The sequence below is a fragment of the Genypterus blacodes genome, unplaced genomic scaffold, assembly GCF_046128005.1.
Source record: "Genypterus blacodes isolate CSIRO-AG114 ecotype Tasmania unplaced genomic scaffold, CSIRO-AGI_Gbla_v1 ptg000214l_1, whole genome shotgun sequence".
NCBI classification, from domain to species: Eukaryota; Metazoa; Chordata; class Actinopteri; order Ophidiiformes; family Ophidiidae; genus Genypterus; species Genypterus blacodes.
The window spans coordinates 2,003,641-2,024,880 of NW_027467013.1; the positions used below are offsets into that span (position 1 = coordinate 2,003,641).

A 21,240-nucleotide genomic window follows, 5' to 3' on the forward strand; every position below is an offset into this window, starting at 1 on the left:
GCGCGCGCGTGCGCGTGTGTGTCGTGTGTGTGCGGTCCGTTATTTTCCGGGTTGCTCTCATCGCTGGCAGCAGGCGGTCGTTGCTCTGCGGCAGCTGCCAGTTGACACTTGTAGGCAGGAGGTGAGGTCAAATCCGCCCGTCTGTCTGTCAGCCTCTTCTATCTGCCTGTCTGTCTCTCCTGCCTGTCTATCCCTGTGTGAGAGGTTGCTAACTAGCGCCGCATCATCATCATCATCATCATCATCATGGCGGAGCAAGGCGAATCTCCGGCTCCGGTCCACCAGCCGCAACCGGCGCTGACACCCAGCTGGCCGATCACCCGGGAGTCTTACGAGCTGCAGGAAGTCATAGGTTAGTACACTGCGGTTAGATAGACGCGGCGGCTCGGCACGGAGCGGCTCGGTAAGACGGCGTATCAGCTGTGGATGACGACCAGGGCCTACCGGCGTTTTAGTGTGTAGGAGCGTCCTGTAATGCTTTGCAATGCGGATGTTAACAGGCACGTTTACACTAGCGGCGCGTGTGTGTGTCTGAGTGTGTGTGTGTGTGATCGTGCTGAAACGCCGTGACTCGCTCATTACCGCGCGTGTCATGACAGACAGAGATTAGCGTGATGTCCCGTTATGGCACGTGCCCAAATTTATAAACCGGTAATAAAATCATAGATGCCTGCTTCCATGACAACGAGCACAGTCAGCAGTTAAATCTGTGATGGTGTAAAACTTGAAAGAACTTCTAACATCTCATTATTATTATTATTATTATTATTATTATTATGGTTGATGTTGTTGTTGTTTATGGAAGTCCAGGCCCATAGTTGCAGTGTGTGTGGTAATGAGGACAAATGTTCCCAGTTGTGCCATAAATAAAAAGTCACAGGCTAATTTCTGGAAGGGTCAAGTAGAAGTGTCCTTGACAAAGACACTGAACCTGCTCACTCACTGTTAGGCAGTAAATACCTGATAAAATGGCCTGTTTGTCAATCATCATTATAATGTCATATTTATAAGGTGATAGACATTGCAGTTCATGGAAACATATAATATAATGTGCAACTTTCTTTTTTGAGGACTTTTATAATTCAACTTTTATTTTGTCTTTAATCAACACTGAAAACTATAACTGTGTGTTATGTAAAATGGAATATATGACTTTTAAAGTTCAAATCATAATATAACATGATTTTACAAACACCTAGGCAATATAAAGTAAATAAATGTTATTGCTGATATGTTGTTAAAATAAATGACAACAATAACAATCGTAACATTGCTCTAAAAGCAGCAAAAAGGAGTGGCTGAAATGTTTTTGACCAAGGCCTTTTTTTGGTTTGGCAGATGAGCTGACAGCTTAAGGTAGAGTCATATTATCACTGATAAGAGAAGTGTAGTACAGCTGTTTCCTTCTAACTGTGACTGGCCCTGTGCTGTGCTCTGGTAATCAGCTGGTAAGCAGTCAGATCTCCTCTGTCCTCTACCTCTGGTTATCTGACACTAACAGTTGACAAGCAATATGCTCTGTGTCACAGCTTCTTAGTGTGAATAACTTCTCTAGTCCAGCGTGGCCTGATTTGTGATGAGCTTGTAAAACATGTTAACAACCCCATTGTGTTCTAAAAGGAAGTGCTTGGCTTTAATTCAACTCAAATCATTGGCTGCCTTTCCAACCACTGCATGTGAAATATGGATACTGTAATGTAAACTGATAAACTGCTGAGCAATAGGACAGAGACGCCACCAAGGAGTGCGGAAATTCAGTAAAATGTCATCTGGGTGTAAGGGATTAGTGTCTTTGGTCCCGTCTTCTTTTTCATCGCTGTTTTGTGGCTGTGATTCCAGGCAGCGGGGCCACAGCTGTGGTGCAGGCTGCCCTCTGTACCCCCAGACTGGAGCGTGTGGCCATCAAGAGAATCAACCTGGAGAAATGCCAGACCAGCATGGATGAGCTGCTGGTGAGTACAAAATAATATGCTCCATTTTCTCAGCCTGTGTCTGCAGTGTTTTGGTCTTTCCCTTTGATACACATCACCATTTTTACGAGTTAATGGATTATATTGTGATATTTATTAAACCTTTCCAAACGTCATAACAAATAATAATACAAAGGTTATTCACCACTGCTGATTTCATGATTTTAAATGGCTTAATATGACGAAACACAATTTACGAGTAAACAGTAATCCATTATGTTTTGACAGTGGAGCAAAATGTGACATTTCTTATCTTGTTTTTGTTTCCCTGTCACTATAGAAAGAGATCCAAGCAATGAGCCAGTGCAACCATCCCAATGTGGTCACCTACTACACCTCCTTTGTTGTGAAGGATGAACTTTGGTTAGTCATGAAGCTCCTGAGTGGTGGTAAGCGTCACCGGCCAGGATACATGAAAACAAAAACCCCTTCCTGTCTCAGTAATACACACACACTCACTGAATGCAGCAGGGCTACAATGTGAATGTGTGTTTTGATATGCTAATTAGGCTGTGATTATCAAATTAAGAAACAGAAGAGTGTGCCTGTGTGAGAGAAGCATCATAATATACGGCCTATCATGTTTTAGTGAGTCAAAGAACAACAGGAAATTAAAATGCACTGATATTCTGCTCTTAGTCGTACATATTGATTATGTAATAACCCAGAGGAACAGAAAGATCGAAGACTGTTGGACATTAATATATGAATATTTTGTTGATGTGGCTTTTCAGGATCTATGCTGGATATTATTAAGCACACAAGCAAAGAAGAGGACAGAAATCGAGCTCTAGATGAGCCTATTATTGCCACCATATTAAAAGAGGTTCTAGAAGGGCTGGACTACCTGCACAGAAACGGACAGATCCACCGGTAACTTTCTATTCACTTCTCTTCAAAATTGATCAAGTCCTGTGGAGAATGCATTCACAATTTTCAATAGTTGATTAATAAGACTTGAAAATGTGTTTTGAAAGATAAAAGATTGCATGTCATCTGGATAAGCGGATCAACTCATTGGCTTAGGTTTAATCGCTTCAATACAGTCAATATGTAATTCTCATTGAGCTCCAGTGCAGTTGTGGATAATTTCCTGTATTTGAAGGTCAGTGAAAGGCAGACTAAGAGCTCTATCCGCCCCGTGGGCAGTGATCCACACTGTGGTGGGCTGCAGACTCACTTTTCATGAATGGACAATCGATACGGTTGCTGTTGTGTGACTGTGTTTATGTTTTGTTGACCTCAGGGACGTCAAAGCTGGGAACATTCTGCTGGGAGAAGATGGCTCTGTTCAGATTGCAGGTGAGTCTTTTTTAGCTTTAAACAAACACCAGATCTTAATGCAACTCAGAAGCACATAGAGCAGGGATATCATCATGTTGTATCAAGCAAATCCCTGAATATAAATTATATCATTTTATACACAAACCCCCTAAATTTCAACCTGACATATTTGGTTCCTTTGTAGATTCAAGAATCTTGACTGGAATTATAAATGAAATCCTAACGAAGTTGACCTACTGATAGGTCAAGAGAGATGAAAAGATGAGAAAAGTGTTTATTTCCTTTGATCTAAGCCGGTATTCTTACAACGTTTACCTTGTGGAATATTCCTTACTTCTTTTTGAAGGGAAACAAACACAACAACACATTTTTTGATATGCCAGGTCTACCTGATAAAGACATTATATCAAAAGTTGTGTTGAATTATGAGTTTATGAGCATCAGTCTACTCTAATGTTTGCCGTCTTGGAGAAGGAATGTCTGTTTGAGTTTGAGTCACAGGTTGATTCATGTGAGGTGCACGGCTCTTTGGATGATACATTAATGAATTGTTGTCTAGATAAATGAGAATCAATGGCCATCTTAATACAGAAGCAGAGAGGCCTTAACTCTTATTAACAGTAGCCATCGACACCCAGGCCATGAGACGTAAACATTCACATGCAGACAACCTAAGCAGTGCTCTGTTCTACACTGTTTCACACAGTATTAGTACACAATGCTTGGTTTTGATTAGCTCAAATGTCTTGGCTATAGCTACGTCCATTGCAACATGAAACATACACACATGTTCTCTATCATTCTTACATTTGTTTATTTTGAAGACTTTGGAGTTAGTGCTTTCCTTGCCACGGGTGGAGATATGACGAGAAACAAAGTACGCAAGACCTTTGTGGGCACACCATGCTGGATGGCTCCAGAGGTGATGGAGCAGGTGAGCTGAACTCATATCCACACACACACAGGCAGGAAACACCAGGATTTGACTTGTCCTTGTGAATTTGTTGCATGTGGAAACCTTTTCATGTGTGTGTGTCTGTAGATTGTTTGGGTTCAAAGTTAGCAGGAGAGACTCTATGAATTAAAAACAATAATTTCTTAACATTTCAAGATGGATGTTTTCTATATGTATATTAATTTCTTCAAACATTATTAAACCAATTTCAACACCCCATGAAACACTATAAATTGATCGAATTGGGTCTGGATCTAGATCTGACCCAATCTAGATCTAGATCTGGATCACTACTCAGAAACCACACAGACCATAATCTGAAGTCAGACCTCCCAGATTGGACTCAAACATATTCCTGTGATAATATGTATTAATGTAAATCCTGCAGGTACGAGGCTATGATTTCAAAGCAGACATATGGAGTTTTGGGATCACGGCCATCGAGTTAGCAACAGGATCTGCTCCGTATCACCGCTACCCCCCCATGAAGGTGAGAGACCCGCCGCTTTCAATCTCTGCACCATTTCCTCTATAAACTGCTACCTGGTTGGAGTTTGTTTTTCGCTATCGGCTACAATTTTGCCCCCTTCTGTTATTGATCGGTGTGGACCATGTTCCTCTGTCTCTTTCAGGTTTTAATGCTTACCCTACAGAATGATCCCCCCACCCTGGAGACGGGGGTGGAGGACAAGGAAGTACTGAAGAAATATGGGAAATCGTTCAGAAAGCTAATAACTATGTGCCTTCAGAAAGATCCAGCCAAAAGGTTGGCTTCATTTTCCGTATATCAACCAAATGCTTCAAGGGAGAGGGAGGGATGACGCAACGTGCGATCGATAAAATGGATTTAATTAACATTCACTGAGCGTTGTGTTATTTTCTAACGATTGTGTTTTTTTTTATCTCCAGGCCGACAGCCGCTGAGCTTTTGAAGTGTAAATTCTTCCAAAAGGCCAAGGTATTAGGGTTATCGCACACTTTCCATCTTTGTTGTTGTTTCCTGCCTGTGGTCTCATGTGCCTTTCTAGCCATGGATCTGCTTTGTATGTTGATGCTTTTTACATGCATGAATTGATAATGGTGGAGTAGATTAAGTCAAACACAAAGCCAGTCTATAATGGGACTGCATTCACCGTGATGACTATATAAATACAGATCTGTTTCATCTTAACCTGATTCAACTCATGCATAATAGCCATATAATATGTGTCATTATCAAAATGCACGATTAGCAAAGCTACAGAATATTAAGTAGTATAGTAAGAAAATTCGTTTTTGCAGCCTCAGTGTGAACTTATGATTTTTTTATCTTTTCATTTTTTTCACTAATATTTGTAGCTCACAGTTGATTTTCTCTTACAGAACAAAGAGTATCTGGTTGAAAGGCTTTTGTATCAGGCGCCAAAGATTTCCCAGAGAGCGAAGAAGGTAATTCTACACACACACACACACACACACACACACACACACACACACACACACACACATTCCCTGTAAAGCTCAAACCCAAACATGAAGCAGTGATGGCAGTGTGTTGGGGTGTGACTGAACTTTCTCTCCCTCAACACTTTGCATTTACAGTCAACACAAGCAGTCCACACTGACAATTTGTGCCCAGTGTTGTGTAGATTATGTGCAAATACGGGCGAAGGACCCATATGTGTCAAACAGAATACATGACATGCGTGACCATGGTCTCCACGGTGACCTCGGCCATGCACTGTAGCTTTAAATGAATTATCAGCATCAGGTGACAGAAAGATGGACATTATTGCTTGTTTTGCTCACTCAGATGTCCGTTGGTCACAGTTTAGTATGTGTAAGTGTAGTATTCAGGCTCAGCTCATATTGGTTTCCCATAACACTCCAGCTGGATGGACTGCAATAGGTTAGAAATGGGAACAGAGGGCCTTCGCCTGGAGGTAGAGCGGCTGTGTGTGTGTATGTGTGTGTGTGTGTGAGGGGTGGAAATTCACTGACTTGTCCGGGGGTAAATGGAGGGCATGTTGGAGTGGAGGTGGTGTATGACGTCACCGCTACGCACAGACAGAGCGGGTGTCAATAAACAGAGAGATGGTTATGGTGGAAGGGATTCTGCTTTATTGATAGTTAATGTGGCAACCACAGGCATCCTGAGCAGTTACAGTCACGGGAACCGTTATGTTTCATTATTTAAGTGTTCCATTTCAGTAATACAGTGTATTACTGCCCCACATTTCCCATTTTCTCTGTATTTACAATCAACCCTGGAGCAAAGTGTCTGAAGCTGAGATTTAAATATGAGCTATCCGGGATTTTCACACTCTTATATCACCCAAATGATTTACACTGCAGCAGATTAAAATACTTGCTAGTATTTTCTAAAGTACTTACAAGAACTCTTTATTGAACATTTTATGCACATGTTTGACTTTCATATCCCGAGGGTTAAAGGTTTAAAACAGACAGCGTGCAGATCCAGAATTGATGGCCAACTTCTGATGCAGTGTCCTTGTTGTTGTTCTGTGCTGATTTGACCTATAGAGTTCTCTGCATTACACACTGAGCAAACAAGGCAAACCTGCAGAGACAAGCAATGTTGCAGCAACACATCTCAGGATACTGTGACCTCTGCATTCTAGGCACCGACTACTCTGGGCTGTCTTTATTCTTTCGTCCTTCTCTTTGGCTGTTTTGTAATCTCAGTAAAGGCGTACAACCCAGTGGAAAACAGGCACCGTAGGGGTCAAAAGAGGTCAAAACAGCCAGACAGCTAGAAAATAGTCCCATACTTTCTTATAAAAATGGGACCTCATTTTGTCGAAAAATACACCAGAGAATGAGAGAGATAAAGATCATGACGTCATCTGTCAACAACCAAGTAATATCCGACGAAAACGCCATCTAATAACTGTAGTGAATGAAAGCATGGAGGAGGTAAAGGAAGCAAGAACATAGCAGACGGAAGGGTTATAAAACGGACAAAGACTGGGATTACTCTGAATTCCTCATATTGGCTGTGGTTGAAAATTCATTGAAGAACCAAAAACATACATGTGCTGAGTGTTTACAGAGTGTTGAGCTGAATCACCAGCAGAGGGCGCCCTCACACACTCACAGAGGCAGAACTGGTGGCAGTATTGGTCAAAGATAACGCACAAGATTTCAAGTCAAAAGGGCCATTGATCTGTTACATAATGAAAAGTGGGAAAATTAATATTGACTTCCCGCCTGTGTTCCACTTCACAGGAGATGATACAGCTGGGATTGATTCTACATGGAGGCTTTCAGAGGCCCAAATTTAAAAAATACAGAGCATTTTACCCAAATATGTCCTTGCTTGCATTCAAACACGCTTTCCACTTTAACCATTCTGCTTTGTTAGTTACAGGTTTTGAATTTTTAACGTGTTTCTGCATGTGTGTGAGTACAAGTGGCGTTCAGACTGGATTGATGTTGTGTCTGTTTTGCTCAAGGACCCTGAGCAGAATTGGGCGAGCGTGGGTTCGATGTCAGGTTCAGAGAGAGAACCTGACACCAGCAGAAGGGTAGTGCTCCTTTCACTTTGCCCTCGTCTAGATGTGGAGCCCTTATGTGACCCTGGTGTTAGTGGCTTCCAGTCTTGTGTGCTCTTATTTGTTTTTTAACGCTTCCTCAGCGCAACTTCACACTACTAGAGCTGTCTGTTAGGCATCTTTCACCTTCTTCTAGATCGTAGAACGTCAAACAAGATTTACCCAAATAGTAGCCAATCCCTTTTAACACTATTGCTATATAAAAGGGGGGCGTCCCACTTCATCAGTTTCACTTTTTTGGTCTTGCGGTGCACTATTTAGCACGTGAAAACAACTATTATTCCCTGTTACTCAACTGCTAGAACATAGTCTTTAGCACCAACAGGAGGAAAACTGGGTCATTTTCCCAGACTGTGCACAGCGCCCTCTACTGTTGGTTTCACGTGAATAGTGCTTCACCTGCCAAACGAACTGAATTTGACGTGTTAAATCAGTGATGTAGCCTTAGTGAATGATGGATTTTTGCTTTATCTAAGTCACATCTTCTATGCTGATATACTAATGGCATCTATAGCTTTTCTGTTGGAATAACGAGCAGTTGTGTTTGTCTTTTTGTCTGTCTCCAGTGTTGTAATAACGTCCATACCTGTAGTTGTAGGAAATGTGCCTCCTAGACGAAAGGAGAATGTACAATGTGAACTGAGTGATGTCTGTGTGTTGTCATGGTCCAGGTCAGGAGAGTCCCAGGCTCCAGTGGCCACCTGCACAAGACAGAGGACGGAGACTGGGAGTGGAGTGATGACGAGCTGGATGAGGGCAGTGAAGAGGGTCAGGCAGCAGTGAATCAGGGCAGGGTAGGTGAGCGTGCAGAGGCCGGCCTCAGTCACACACACATCCTCTCTCTCTCTCTCTCTCTCTCTCTCTCTCTGAAGCCATGGGATCCTTCTAACATCTCGTATGGATTTTAGAAAATCATATGTGGATGTATCAAAGTGTCAGACTTTGCATGTATGTAACCTTTAAACAGTAGCTTTTGAACTTCCCCTCTGCCTCACACCTTGTACGTTCCCTCTCCCTCATCAGTGAGCATTTAACTGACAGCAGATGGTTTATCTAAGATAGACGCTGTCATGAATGATCTGTAATGAGTTTTGCAAATAGCTGCGAGGCTTTGAGGCAGGAGGATGTTAGACAGCAACGCTCACACATCAGAAACCATCCTGACAGAGATACCTGAAGTAAATGTATGATTCACTAAATCATTCCTATCCAAACTAACCAAGATAAAAGTATTTACTGTCATTGTTTTTCCAATCGCTGTTTGTTTATGAGCCTCAGGCCTGTTGGTTTTTGTTGTGCTGTTCTTTTTAGTTTATGATAAAAACAAATAATTTGCAGATGCACGAATGCATATAAAAAGCTTTTACCAAAACATAAAAGCTGCTATGTTTTATTCGATTGACGAAAATGACCTGTTCTTCATATTTCTTTCCAGTCACGAAGGGTCAAAGATGAGGCCAAAGATGTAAGTTAGCTCCTCTTGTTCTATACACAATTGAACCAAAATGAAATGGAAGTCATTCAAGTATTTTCGGGATTTTGATGAGGAGACAAATTGCCTCCTTGGGCAGAAACCATGAACCTGCATGAACCATGTATACATCCCGACCCAAGGTTTCTCAGGTTTTATACAATTTAATCCAAACAACCCAGGACGCAGGTTTAAAACTGTCGCTGGCAAATTGTTCCTCACAGATTGATTGGAACTGACTATTGTTCTTATGTTCTCTTTATTAGATGACACTTGATTTGACATTTACCAAAGGTGTAATAACATTTACACAATTATGCCTCTCATTTTTTAATTTTAGAATGATGTGAATGCCAACAATGTCCCAATTGAAGGGCTGTCTATTCAGCATCCCCAGGTGAGGGATGCAGCAGCAGCAGCACTAATTTGTCATGATTGAATGCCCTTGATGCCCCGCTGAGTGTATTTGTGGGTTTGTGTACATCTGTGCTTGTGCGTACATGTGCACGTGTGTGTGTAGTATGTGAATGTGAGTCTCCTGCAGGGATGCTCTCGGCAGTAATAACTCAAAGTAAATGGCTGTCTGGCTGACAGTGCCAGCTCTGTGGCTGGGTGTAGCTCATCTACAGGCCTCACTGCCATTTTAGCCCATTTTCCAAGGCTATTGTCATCTTGAAAATGAGCCAAAGCAGTTTGAGGTGTATTCTTGTCTCTGACAGTGATGAAGAAGTGCCACTGCCCCCGAGCTGGAGACAGGAAACGGCCCTAACAGCTACTCAGCGGCCATTTCTGACATGTAATCATCAGTCTTTACCACGAAAAGGAGACATTTAGAATTTGTCTTTGACACTGGGGACAGAGCCTCACACCTTTATCCATCCCTCAGATTCAATCCTTTTCTTCTCCCTTCTCCCGCAACTTCCTGCTTTGTTTTTCCAGATTGTCTCAGTTATGTCTGTGCTCAACATAACACAAGCCTTTGTCCTGCAGGTTGAACCGTATGAAAACACTCCCTACATTAAAGGTGCTGTGAACATGGTGCTGCGGCTAAGGTGAGACACGTTTCCTCCACTTCACTTGGTCTCTCACACTCCAGAGATGAACTTAAGTACCATGAAATGACTAGGGACTTGTATTTTGACTGATATCTTTAATTTTTTTGCTTTTATTTTCCTTTTCTCATTGCAAAAGTATTGAGGCGTGAAAGCAGTGTGATTGTAATCATTGTAAACACTTCTTTGTGCCCGTCTGGCTGAAATCTGCACAGATATGCAAATTCACTGTCAGCTGGCTGAGAAAAGAGGTTTTCACAACTTGATATTCACTCAATCAATCCACTGATCCTAGACCTCAAGAAAATATGAATCAGGATCACTCAGTGGTAGCGTGGCGTCGGAGAGCAGATACGTTTTCTGTGTATGCAGAAGACGCAACAAGGCTTTGGGAACAATCACTAATTAGAGCTGCTGGATTCATCATGGTTTCAACGCAGGTTTCCAATAGACCTGATGATCTTTGGCTGCCTAAGGGAAGAACTGGCACCGCCGTCGTCCCTTTCATGGCGCTTTGTCTCACCGGTCGTGTCGCAGGGAGGAGAGAGTCACACTCCATTGGTTCTCTTTTGGCCGTCTTCCACAATCTGCCCTCCTCCTTTTCACCATAAAAGCTTGTGCTACAGCCTCATTATGATTTCTGTTGATGTAAATTATTCTTTCTCAGTATGCAAACACATACAATAGGAGAATGACACAGTTTCTTGGACGCAGCTTGTTTAATACACGGATGAGGCGTGTTTGGACCGTTGAGCGTTTGCCTTTAGCCTCCTGAGCTGATTGCAGAGCAGACTCTGGGCCGATGAGATAACAGGCTTCAGAAGGTTCCTCCCCGGGCACACAGCATAGCACACAAAGACGCCTCTCTTTCTCTGCTTCCTCACAGAGCAGTGGAGAAGATGCAGCGGGAGGTGGCTGGCTGTTTTCGTGGCTGTCATACAGTAAAGTTTATAAATCGCTCATTTAAATAAAACGCGCTGTTCGGTTCAATTTGGCTTTTCCTAGTTTAGTTTGACAATTTATCCACGATCGCTCAGTGTTTGTTTGATCTGTCTGGATTTCAGGACTTGGGTTTGAAAGAAATGAGTCTTGTTGCCGTTAGAGACAGTGTTGCATCATGTGCTTTCATGTTTTGTGCCGATTGGGTGGGAACATATTTTTTTGCTGGAAAGTGTGAGTTTGGAGGAGAATCTGTTTGCTGTGTGTTCCAGTTTAGTGCTGTGATGTGATGTAATGGCACAGATGCCTTATGTCATCCCTGGATAAGGCATTCAAGTATTCTAACAGTCCTTCTCTGGTGGATTATCAAAACTCTCTGAGCTAAAGTACCTCAGTGTGTGTGTGTGACTAACTGAGCTCACCAAACATTTCTCAAGACGTTTTTTGATTCAATTGTATTCGCAAAAATCCAGCAAACCCACAGCTCTCTAATAGGTTTGCAAGCGGAATCTGTTTTGACATTCTCTTTGGAAAAATATGAAGTGGGCGTGTATTAATGAGAGGATTTCTGTGTAAGTATTACTTATCTTCGATCCCCCAGCGAGGGACCTTTTTAAAAGCCACACAGCATTATTCAGCTTTAGCAGCTTTTGATTGTGCTCCCACTTCCACGGTGCTTTAATAACGATCCCACACCATAAATCCAACGCCTCCAAGGTTTGATACTGTGTCGCACAATGCAAAGTACACGATAGGCCCTCTTTGTGTACCGCTCATTCTCCAGATCCTCTCTCTGATACCGCCGGTATAAGCGTCTCCATCTGAACAGGAGAGATATCGTCGAGGCTGAGACTTCCTTAAGACTTGGGAAGTAAAGCCTTCTTTTTTATCTGGCTGGCATATGTTGAATAGGTTGCATTGCTTTAGGGGTGAAGTCTGAACTAAAGGCTGAGGAACAGATGCTGCTGTAACATTGTGTGGTATTTGCCCACAAACCCAGCAGGGAGCCACACCCTGCTGATAAAGTAGCTATGTGATTATAGTATCTTTAGAATGACTTTCATTATGATATAAATTTGATTCAGGGATAAGAGAGATAAGAAATAATTAACCCTTGACCTCAGCATCAGTGTTTTTTGTTTGACAGCCTGATAAGAAGCCATAAACTGAGTTAAATATCACTATAAGGCCTCATGCTGATGAAATCCGTTTAAGCCTAAAAATTACCTTTACCCAAGTAGAATCGCTCCCTCAGTTGTCAATCAATTCATGCGATACATTCAGCAGGTTACATTACACACATTTTTGCTGTCTGGATGCTGGACCTTCTGTTTAATTTATATTGCGTAGGTATGATCGATTACCTGGGCTCTGCTGTGTGTAAGTGCATTCCTCCCTGTGCTCACGGACGCTCTCTGTTTCCCTGCACAGCGGTGTGGAGTCTGCCTTGACCTGTATTGACTGTGGCTGTCAGCATGTGCAAAACAACAAACTCCCCTCCTGTCAGACTAATGTAAAAATTCCAAATGAAGCTCTGGAGCCTCAACACAGCAGGCAATCTCTGCTGGCCTTGGCCTAAAATATTGTCTAATATTATCCACAGTTTGCTCACTAAAAATGGCCGTCAGCTCATCTGTGACAGTCGGCGATGTTGTGACAAACGTCACCCGCCGTACCTGCGGGAGACGCCAGGGAACGCTGACATTTTGTGATGCATTGTTTTTCCTTTGCTGTAACTGCCCTCAGTGTTCACCAGGGAGATATCTATTAAATCACAACTTTTCTTTTTTTTAACCAATAGTTCACCGTTGGATTACATTGGATGATTTGGTACATAATGTGTCCAAATCCTTCCATTGTCCCTTGGGATTATACATCATCTCATAGCGAGGCCATTATCATTTTACTGCTGCTGAGCTGTAGAAAGGAGACAGAATGTTGTTTTAATGGGTAATTCTCACATTTCATGACTGTTCAGCCACAGTATATAACTAATGCTAACAGGTCCTTGAACCTCCTGCTCTGCTTTTTCCCCTTCTAAATCTGTAGCATTCAAAAAGTCAACTGTTAAGTGATGGTGCTTAAAAACTCATTGCGATGTGTCTTTGCTTATGCATTTAGATTTATTGCTTTAATCTAATGGAATAACTGTTAGAACGTGGCGAGACAACAGGGTTTGTGAGTGTGCGTCCATCTCCACTACAAACTGAATGAATCCATCGTTCCCCCGGTTCCTTTGGGTGCCATGTCCTCCTTTTATCCGCTCCTCTGTCACCCGCAGATATGAAAACCACTCTCCGATGCAGAGAGGTTCATGTTGCAAAGCAGCATGGTGTCAGTGTGATGCACAGATGGGACGCTGCGTCTGAAACGTCTCTACCGTGTTCGTAGCAGGGGATTCAATATTTAAATACTGTGTGCTGATGTGCTGCGGCACCTGATTCCGGATCACATTTAGCTATCAAACGAGCGTCTGCGGCGCTTGATGTAGTTTGGACGGCAGAATTATTTTCCTCGCCTCTTTTGGGCTCTGCAGCTCAGTGGATGCAGCAGGTGTGATGCAGGAAGCGACTCCACAGCTGTTTACTTCCCACTGCTCTTTGCGTGGAAATACAAAACTACTGAGACATGTCCTCTGCACATTTTAAAGGCAGTCCATATTCTACCACAGCACACTGAGCACCTCACTGCTGTGCTCCTTTAGGCATTTTCTGGCTCTGCTTCATTTGTTTTAATGGTGACTTATCCTCCATGTGTGACGCTCTTCAAATGCAAGGAAACTTCCGTCCACCACAGCGTAATGCTGCTCATGTTTCCGTGACGATGTAGTTGACTCGGTTGATCAGCGTAGTCATAGCGTGATGTCATGGTTGGTAGTGTCCTATTGGCAAACAGGTTGTGGGTTTGAATCCAGTTGAGGCGTTTCTGCGTGTGTTTGCCTTTAAGCAGCTTGTTTGTTCTTTGCAAATATGATTAAATGTCAATGTAAACCTTTTGCAAACAGGCTTTGTAATGAATGCACTTCTGCAGGGTAAACAGTGTAACAACAACATGGAATGTAAACAAAATGACACAAGTTAAGAAAACATGAACTGTGTGTTTCGAAATCAACTGAACAAATACATAAATGTAACATTCAACCATTTCAAAGATTCTTCTGAAGACTTCATATCCCACACCTGAAATGACGTGTTGACAGATTGATCGTGCCTGACACAGATTGCAATTCTTTTTCTTCTAAAACCTCCAATGTTGCCAAACCTTTGATTTGTAAATGCTGGATGGTGCATCACACACGTCAGGCTCCTGCATAGTAACTGACAGGCACAGGCAATCAGAGACAGAGAGCTTTGCACTGCACCGAGACCGATTCACATGTCAGCAACGATGCATTCACTTCTCCATCCAAACTTCAATCCAGTGTAAGCTTTTTGGATCGGTGCAGGTGCTGGGTGAATATGAGTGTATCCCTCCGTGCGTGTGATGGACTGATGTCTTATTTGTACAGAGAATGGATGATGAATGTTTACGTTTGATGTTGTATTTATGTTATATTCAGTGGTGTTAATGTATCGTTTTAACACCCTCAGTTGCAATTCACAGCAGTCTTGTACACATATTCATCTATGATTGAAAAGCTGTGGGGCCAAAGTGTCGGCACACCAGCTGGGCTGTTTCTGCACCTCATCGTCACTGAGCTTTTTTTATCTCTTACACACTTCTACTTGCCCCTTTAATGCACTGCAGCTCCTGCTTCCTTTAAGTGGTGCTTCATGTTTTGTTGCCAGAGCTATTGGAACATTTCGACAAATCCATACCTGTCATTTGCTTTTCTCTCCACCCAGGAACTCTAGAAAGGAATTGAATGACATTCGGTTCGAATTTACTCCCGGACGAGGTAAGAACTCACACATTTTACAGCTACTGTAGAATACTCTGTGTTATAGCTAATGGAAGTGTTTGTGAACGGAAGTGTTTTTGCTTTTATTGAATTCAGTCTCTCTCTGCCTGCTGCTGCTTATTTGCATTGCAATATTTGTCTTGTTATTCCTCAACAGACACTGCTGATGGTGTTTCCCAGGAGTTGGTCTCAGCAGGTCTGGTCAGCGGGCTCGATGTTGTTATTGGTAATGTTGATGTTTATTCTGTGAAATTGAATGTTTTAATTGCTACTAGACTGCAAAACACCCAGAACAGAGCATGAAGTCTTTACTACAGACTGTACTGACATGTATAATAATGCTATGATTTTTACAGTTGCTGCTAATCTTCAGAAGATCGTAGATGATCCAACTACCTACAAAGTATTAACATTTAAACTGGTGAGTCTCTTCATTTAGTACTTTGTCAAATAAGACGGAACAATGTTCTGTGTGGGAAGAAGCTACACCTCATTTATTCTTTATTAATGTATTGTTTTGCTGTCATGTAGGTGAACAGGATTTAAGACATTACATCATATACTGTATATGTTGTGAAATGTACAATCCCATCCTTTGTATATTGACACTATTATTCTGTCTTACAATTGATAATGGATACTTTTATTTAGATTCAACATAAAACTGCTTAAAACTTTTTATTCAAGATCATATATACATTTTATTATGTCAAAGTAGATACAGTGTTGTAGTATGTTTATTTATAGATACAATACTGTACCAAAGACATGACATGGGGCGTTCTCCTGAAAGCCACCTCTGTACCAACTCAATATGCAAATGATGCCGTTTAGGAAAAAACTATGAAAGCTATTAGGTCAATCCTGCTGGGATTGAAAAAATAAATCACTCACGCTTTATCGGCATTTTTGAAGTTGTGGGGAAACAACATCTGTGCATCGGGTCACAGTGCTTTACAAAGTGACCTCTCTGCCATATTTGCTATGTCAGCAGCTAGTGTGCATTGCAGGTAGAATGCCCAGGAGAGTGTGTTGGCTACTTTGGGGTGAGGCGGTGCTATCAGCGTGCCTCCATTCTCAATCTGTAAACACTGCTTCACTGCAGGCTGGGTCAAGATCCTCACTGTGCCACCACAAAATGTTATGACTGCAGTGTCCAGACTCAGGCTGTGCAGTCACAGTAATCAGGCTCATTGCTTGTCACACATGCACGCTGGGTTTCTGTGCCGGCCTGTTCACTATCAGCTTTGTGGCGTAGGACCAATACCATTTTTGATTAATGGAAGAGGATTTTTTTCACGTTTCTATCATGATCCCCATCTTTCCTATGCAACAAGAAATCATACAGGTAATCTAAGTCCCTCCATATGCAGATAGGTAATATTAACAGTACTTAATGCTGGGACTGGATTCTGTCTGCACTGTGATCTGCTGCTGGGCCACTAAGCTGTTAAATACTGTTCACTGCTCCAGGGGAAAGATTTCTCCATTAAAAAAAGAACTCGTAACTTTTTTTGGACTTAAAAACACTCATGGGCACTGTAGGGCCGAGCAGACAAATCAGATTTTATAGTTCTTTTACTATGACCTCGTTGAGCTTCAGAGATGTTTCTCTCACTGTCTCTAAGACAAAGCTGCCTTTTGTATCAAACTTGTGACCTGATTTATGATCTGTCCGCCTTCATTTGGGACTTAAATTGACTTATCTGTCTCGACCTGACTTGAGATTTGCAGCCCCCCAAAATAATCACTTTGTATCCTGAGATTAGGTTTGATGATGGAAATGACGCGTGAATGTGACTTCACCCTGTTTACCTTACTGATGTCTCCTCCTCCCACAGGCATCCGGCTGTGATGAGACGGAGATCCCGGACGAGGTGAAGCTGATTGGCTTTGCTCAGCTGAGTGTTAGCTGATGCTCTCTTCATGGTTGAAGTAGGTGCAACCGGGGGAGACAGTTCAGGGCAGACAGACTGAGGAACACAACGCCACCTCCTGCACAATCGCCCCCACCGCCGCTTCCCCTACGACTGGCCCTCCTCCTCCCTCTCTTTTCCCTGCCCCGAGGATAAGCCCCGCCTCCTTAGCCACGCCTCCACCACCTTAGCTTACCCTGCTCACTGACACTCGACCCCAAAACCTTAACAACATTCCACCGCCCAGCGCAAGGACCGGGATCAGGATAAAGTCCAGGAATCTAAAGATGTCTCAGGTGGTGAAAGCAGGTGTTTAAGATGTAGCTTTGGGATGTTTTATTTAAAATTGTTTTAATTTTGATTTTGCGTATTATTTCCTCTGTCTCTTCAAATCTCATTATTTATTTAAAGGAAAAGAGGTCATTTGTATTTTCCTCACGATCTTTTGTTGCCACAGTGAAAACAAATTTGCTTTGATTTGCATTTAGCACACACACACACACTCATTCATGACGTTCCCCTCAGGTCGGTGTCTCATTGTCAGATTTTAATCATTCATGGAAAAAGCACATTTTCATAAAGTAATGAATTGTCTAAAAATAGAATGAAGCATCCTACTGTGTTAAGACCTGTATTCCAGTGATAAGGAGAGATCCATTTGCTTGAGTGTGCAGGTAAATTGAGACCTGGATGCTACTGTGCATAATTTGCTGTTCATTCCGACAGTGTTAATGCTTTGAAATGCTAGAGGTGCCTTGTTCATTTTTCTGTGCCTAAGAAAGACGTTAATGAGAGACCACACAAAGAGCAGAACCTGCTAATTAACCATTTCACTGATATATTATTCCAGCAATGACCCAATTCAAGTGAAGTATTTTATCCTAATGTGACTTCTGCAATGCACTTTTGGGCTGAGTGTGTGCACCTGACGAGCAGGCGCTTCAGCCCTTCCAGACAATTTCACTTGTCGCTTTTGTCTTCTGACAAATGTCGTCCAAAACATAAGAGAACCTGCAGTCATGTAATCCGCTCTGGTTGATCACAACACTTTCATTTCTGTGCTCTGTCCTGCTGCACTACAAAAGTTTTGTTCCCAGAAATATAGAAGTAACACTATGTACTGTACGACAATGCATCTAAAGATGAAAACCAAAAGGCAACTATTGAAAAGTTGACGAGCCATTTGTTTGTCCAAACGTAGTCTAGTACGTCTAAATTATTTTATAAGTATTGAAGTAGTAAATAATAACTTGTACCAAATTCTTTATTTTAAGAAGTAATTTATTTTGTTTTCTATGTACAGTATGTGTACCATTTCAGCATATTACCCCCTTCCCTCTCTGTAATCAGCTGATGTCAAATTTCTGCACAGAAACGGCAAATAAAAATTGCTATTATTTATGAAAGTGCACAGTTTTTGAGTACTTGTTTTTTTCTGTACTAATTACAATGGCAGAACGTTCTTGCACCTGTGTTGGAGTGAAGTTGAAGAAGCGCTAGAACTTTGACTTCACACAAATATTCACATTTTCAACCCCAAAAAAACAAATTTTCACTTTTATAATGAAAAATAAATTCACACCAATAAGTTTGTTCTCATCAATTTTAGTGTTAAAAAGTGTTAAGACGCACGAGGGAAGACTTCTGACTCAGCAACTCAATCTCACGCACAAGACATAAAAGGTTGGTAATCACCGATCTGACTCATAAGGGGGCACTTAAACCCAGCAGTGGTACACAAACTGCAGATTAAGAACCACTGGACTGATTTACACCTTTTCACTCTTTTCTCCAATATGGTGACATATCGTCAATAGTTACAGATTTGACACGAGCAATGTGACTCTGTATGAACCCTCTTTTGGTTTGCACCTGTTTGGCAAGGTCAGCGCTGCCTTGCTCCAGGACATTTCAGCTCGGCAGAAGTTTGGATTGGAAGTTGGGAAACTGAACCCGAGGTCATCTGGTTGAAAACATCAACCCACCTGCCTGCACAGAAAGTGACTTAATGTATAAAGATGATCATTTAAGCTGGAACAAAATTACTTTGAATAACATCACATTTCAGTTAATGCATGAGAGTACGTGCTTTACAAGCCTCATGCGGGTCTTTAACAATCATGAGGTGTAATCTGCAGAATCGGACATTAAATGTGGGTACTGCGGAGGTTAATGAAAACATCCGTCATGAAAAACAGCCCTACTGGGCTTCGGGGCAGAAGGTGGCAACCCAACGCATGCCCATCATGGTCTTTAGGGTGAGGTTGTGGTAAGAATCAATGAAGTCCTCCACCACAATGTCATGGAAAATCTGGCTCTCCTGCTCCACCATCTGGTTAAGGACAGGGTCTGTGTTCTTGCCCAGCAGAAAGACGGTGATGACGTGGATGTCGTTCAAGGTGCTCTCGTCCCCCCACGTCTCCCGGATGGCTTGACGTGCGTCGAACTCCCTGTGCGTGGTGCTGATGAGGATGACCAGGAAGGGAGCGGCACTTTCGCACTTCTTCACTACAAATTCATAGTTGTGTGGATCGAGGGGGCGGGTACGGATGTTGCTGAACTTGACACATTAGCATAGAACATGTCTGGTAACAGCAGACAAACACATTTTAGCAAGTCACGAAAAGGACCAGTCTGGTTCCATAATCCAATATACAGGAATGCATCTGAAACCATTGCCAGTGCACCACACTGCACTCATTACATGTTGAATTTTTTTTCAGGAATATTTGGCTTGATTGGGTGAAATAGTGAAACATTATTGCACGCAAATTTCAATCATTATTTTGGTATCTAAAAAAAAAAATTTCTTGATGTAATTATCATAAATAAAAGGAAAACAATTTTTTCGGAAATATTATTATTTGTATCATTGTTATTCTTATTTGTCTTATGTCAATTTTAAGATACATTTATTTAAATATGTACTTTATGATGAGATATTTTATTTTGATTTCATTTTATTATTTTATGTTGAGCTTAATGCAAGGCAACACAGAATATACACAAAAAATAGATCAGATTTGATGAGACACATTTACTAATTGTCACGGTCTGTCTTGTGTACTTCCGGTTTTAATTTGAAACTCTGTCTTGGCCATGTTTCTGGTGTCTTTATTTCCTGCCCACGTGTTTCCCATCATTGTGATTACCTGTCTTCCCTAATGTGACTCACCTGTGTCTCTTTGTCTCCTTCCCTGTCTGCTGTGTATATGTACCCTGTGTTACATGTGTCTTTTGTCGGATCGTTGCTTATCGTACCTGATGTTACGGCTGCTTTCGGTTACCTGTGTACTTCTGTTGCCGTTCCTGTTTCTCGTTTCCTTGTGTCCTCCGTGGCAGTATCTCCCTCTCGCGTTCCTAGTGGTTTTCCCGTGCGCTCGACCTCGGACTTCCGTCTGTACCTGACTCCATCTTATGTCTCCCGTCCCTGTGCATCGATTTTGCTGCGGGTCTCCAGGCCTCTGACCGACGCCGCCTCTTGTCCGCTCCACTGGACACTTTTGCCTGTCTTAATAAAGACTTGTATTATCTAGGAATCTGCACTTGGGTCCTCTGTTCCGCATAACGTGACATTAATACAATACCTGCTACTGAGAACGCCATGAACAACATCAGTGCTCAATTATTTCATTATTGTAAATCTTGTTACAGGCCAACACCCTCCTCAGGTCTAAGGTATAGATTCTAAATCTTAACTAAAACAAAAGAAGTGAAAGCATTCAGTGAGTGATTTATTACACACTGTAGATTATTTGACATTACAAGCATAAACAAATGTCTCTTTTTAAGGAAGACCAAAGGCAAACCGGTTGTGAAGGCTCCTTGCTCTATGGTTCAAAACAGCTTGGTGTTTGGCAGCATTTGCATGACAGAGTAATATGGTGTCACAAAAGGAACACCGTGTCTTGATAAGATTCTCCCCCGGGTGATTGTTCTCCCTTCCTGGTGTGGTGCTGCCCAGTCTGCTTGTTACTGAGTTGACAGAAATTTGGCATGTCCATTTTCAAGGGTTTTTGACCATTTATTCTGCTGTGAGGCACTGAAATGGCACAAAGCCATTTGTTTGTGCTTTTGCGCAGGTGGCTGAGCATGTGGCCCCTAAAGCTCTCCCTGACTTTGTCTTTTCATTCAGGGAAAGCAGCGGGCAGTTGGACTTCACGGGAGACTATTTATACATACAATATACTGTATATAC

At 42.2% G+C, this 21,240-nt stretch overlaps 1 protein-coding gene across 4 annotated transcripts; it reads left to right on the plus strand.

Annotated features, from left to right (window-relative positions):
• Nucleotides 1–11: 11 nt before the first annotated feature.
• stk39 (serine threonine kinase 39) lies at nucleotides 12–17,293 on the plus strand. Of its 4 annotated transcripts, none has more exons than XM_076169972.1 (19): nucleotides 12–352; nucleotides 1,840–1,952; nucleotides 2,251–2,359; nucleotides 2,705–2,843; nucleotides 3,217–3,272; nucleotides 4,079–4,188; nucleotides 4,598–4,699; nucleotides 4,842–4,975; nucleotides 5,119–5,167; nucleotides 5,572–5,637; nucleotides 7,665–7,736; nucleotides 8,435–8,557; nucleotides 9,199–9,228; nucleotides 9,575–9,631; nucleotides 10,225–10,286; nucleotides 15,071–15,123; nucleotides 15,284–15,352; nucleotides 15,483–15,547; nucleotides 16,968–17,293. In XM_076169972.1, the coding sequence occupies exons 1-19, from the start codon at nucleotides 247–249 to the stop codon at nucleotides 17,040–17,042; spliced, it is 1,590 nt and encodes a 529-aa protein (XP_076026087.1). In that variant the 5' UTR covers nucleotides 12–246; the 3' UTR covers nucleotides 17,043–17,293. The 4 variants fall into 4 exon arrangements, with proteins under 4 accessions (XP_076026087.1, XP_076026088.1, XP_076026089.1 ...); XM_076169975.1 differs by lacking the exon at nucleotides 12–352 and adding an exon at nucleotides 533–631 and having other exon boundaries at nucleotides 1,844–1,952; XM_076169973.1 differs by lacking the exon at nucleotides 9,575–9,631 and having other exon boundaries at nucleotides 13–352.
• The last annotated feature ends 3,947 nt before the right edge of the window (nucleotides 17,294–21,240 follow it).

Excerpts from the sequence above, each read along its gene's own strand:
- stk39 (XM_076169972.1), top strand. The coding sequence starts at position 247 with ATGGCGGAGCAAGGCGAATCTCCGGCTCCGGTCCACCAGCCGCAACCG. Across the intron at positions 4,189-4,597 it reads CTCCAGAGGTGATGGAGCAG|GTACGAGGCTATGATTTCAA; the intron begins GTGAGCTGAACT and ends TAAATCCTGCAG. Across the intron at positions 9,632-10,224 it reads TGTCTATTCAGCATCCCCAG|GTTGAACCGTATGAAAACAC; the intron begins GTGAGGGATGCA and ends TTTGTCCTGCAG.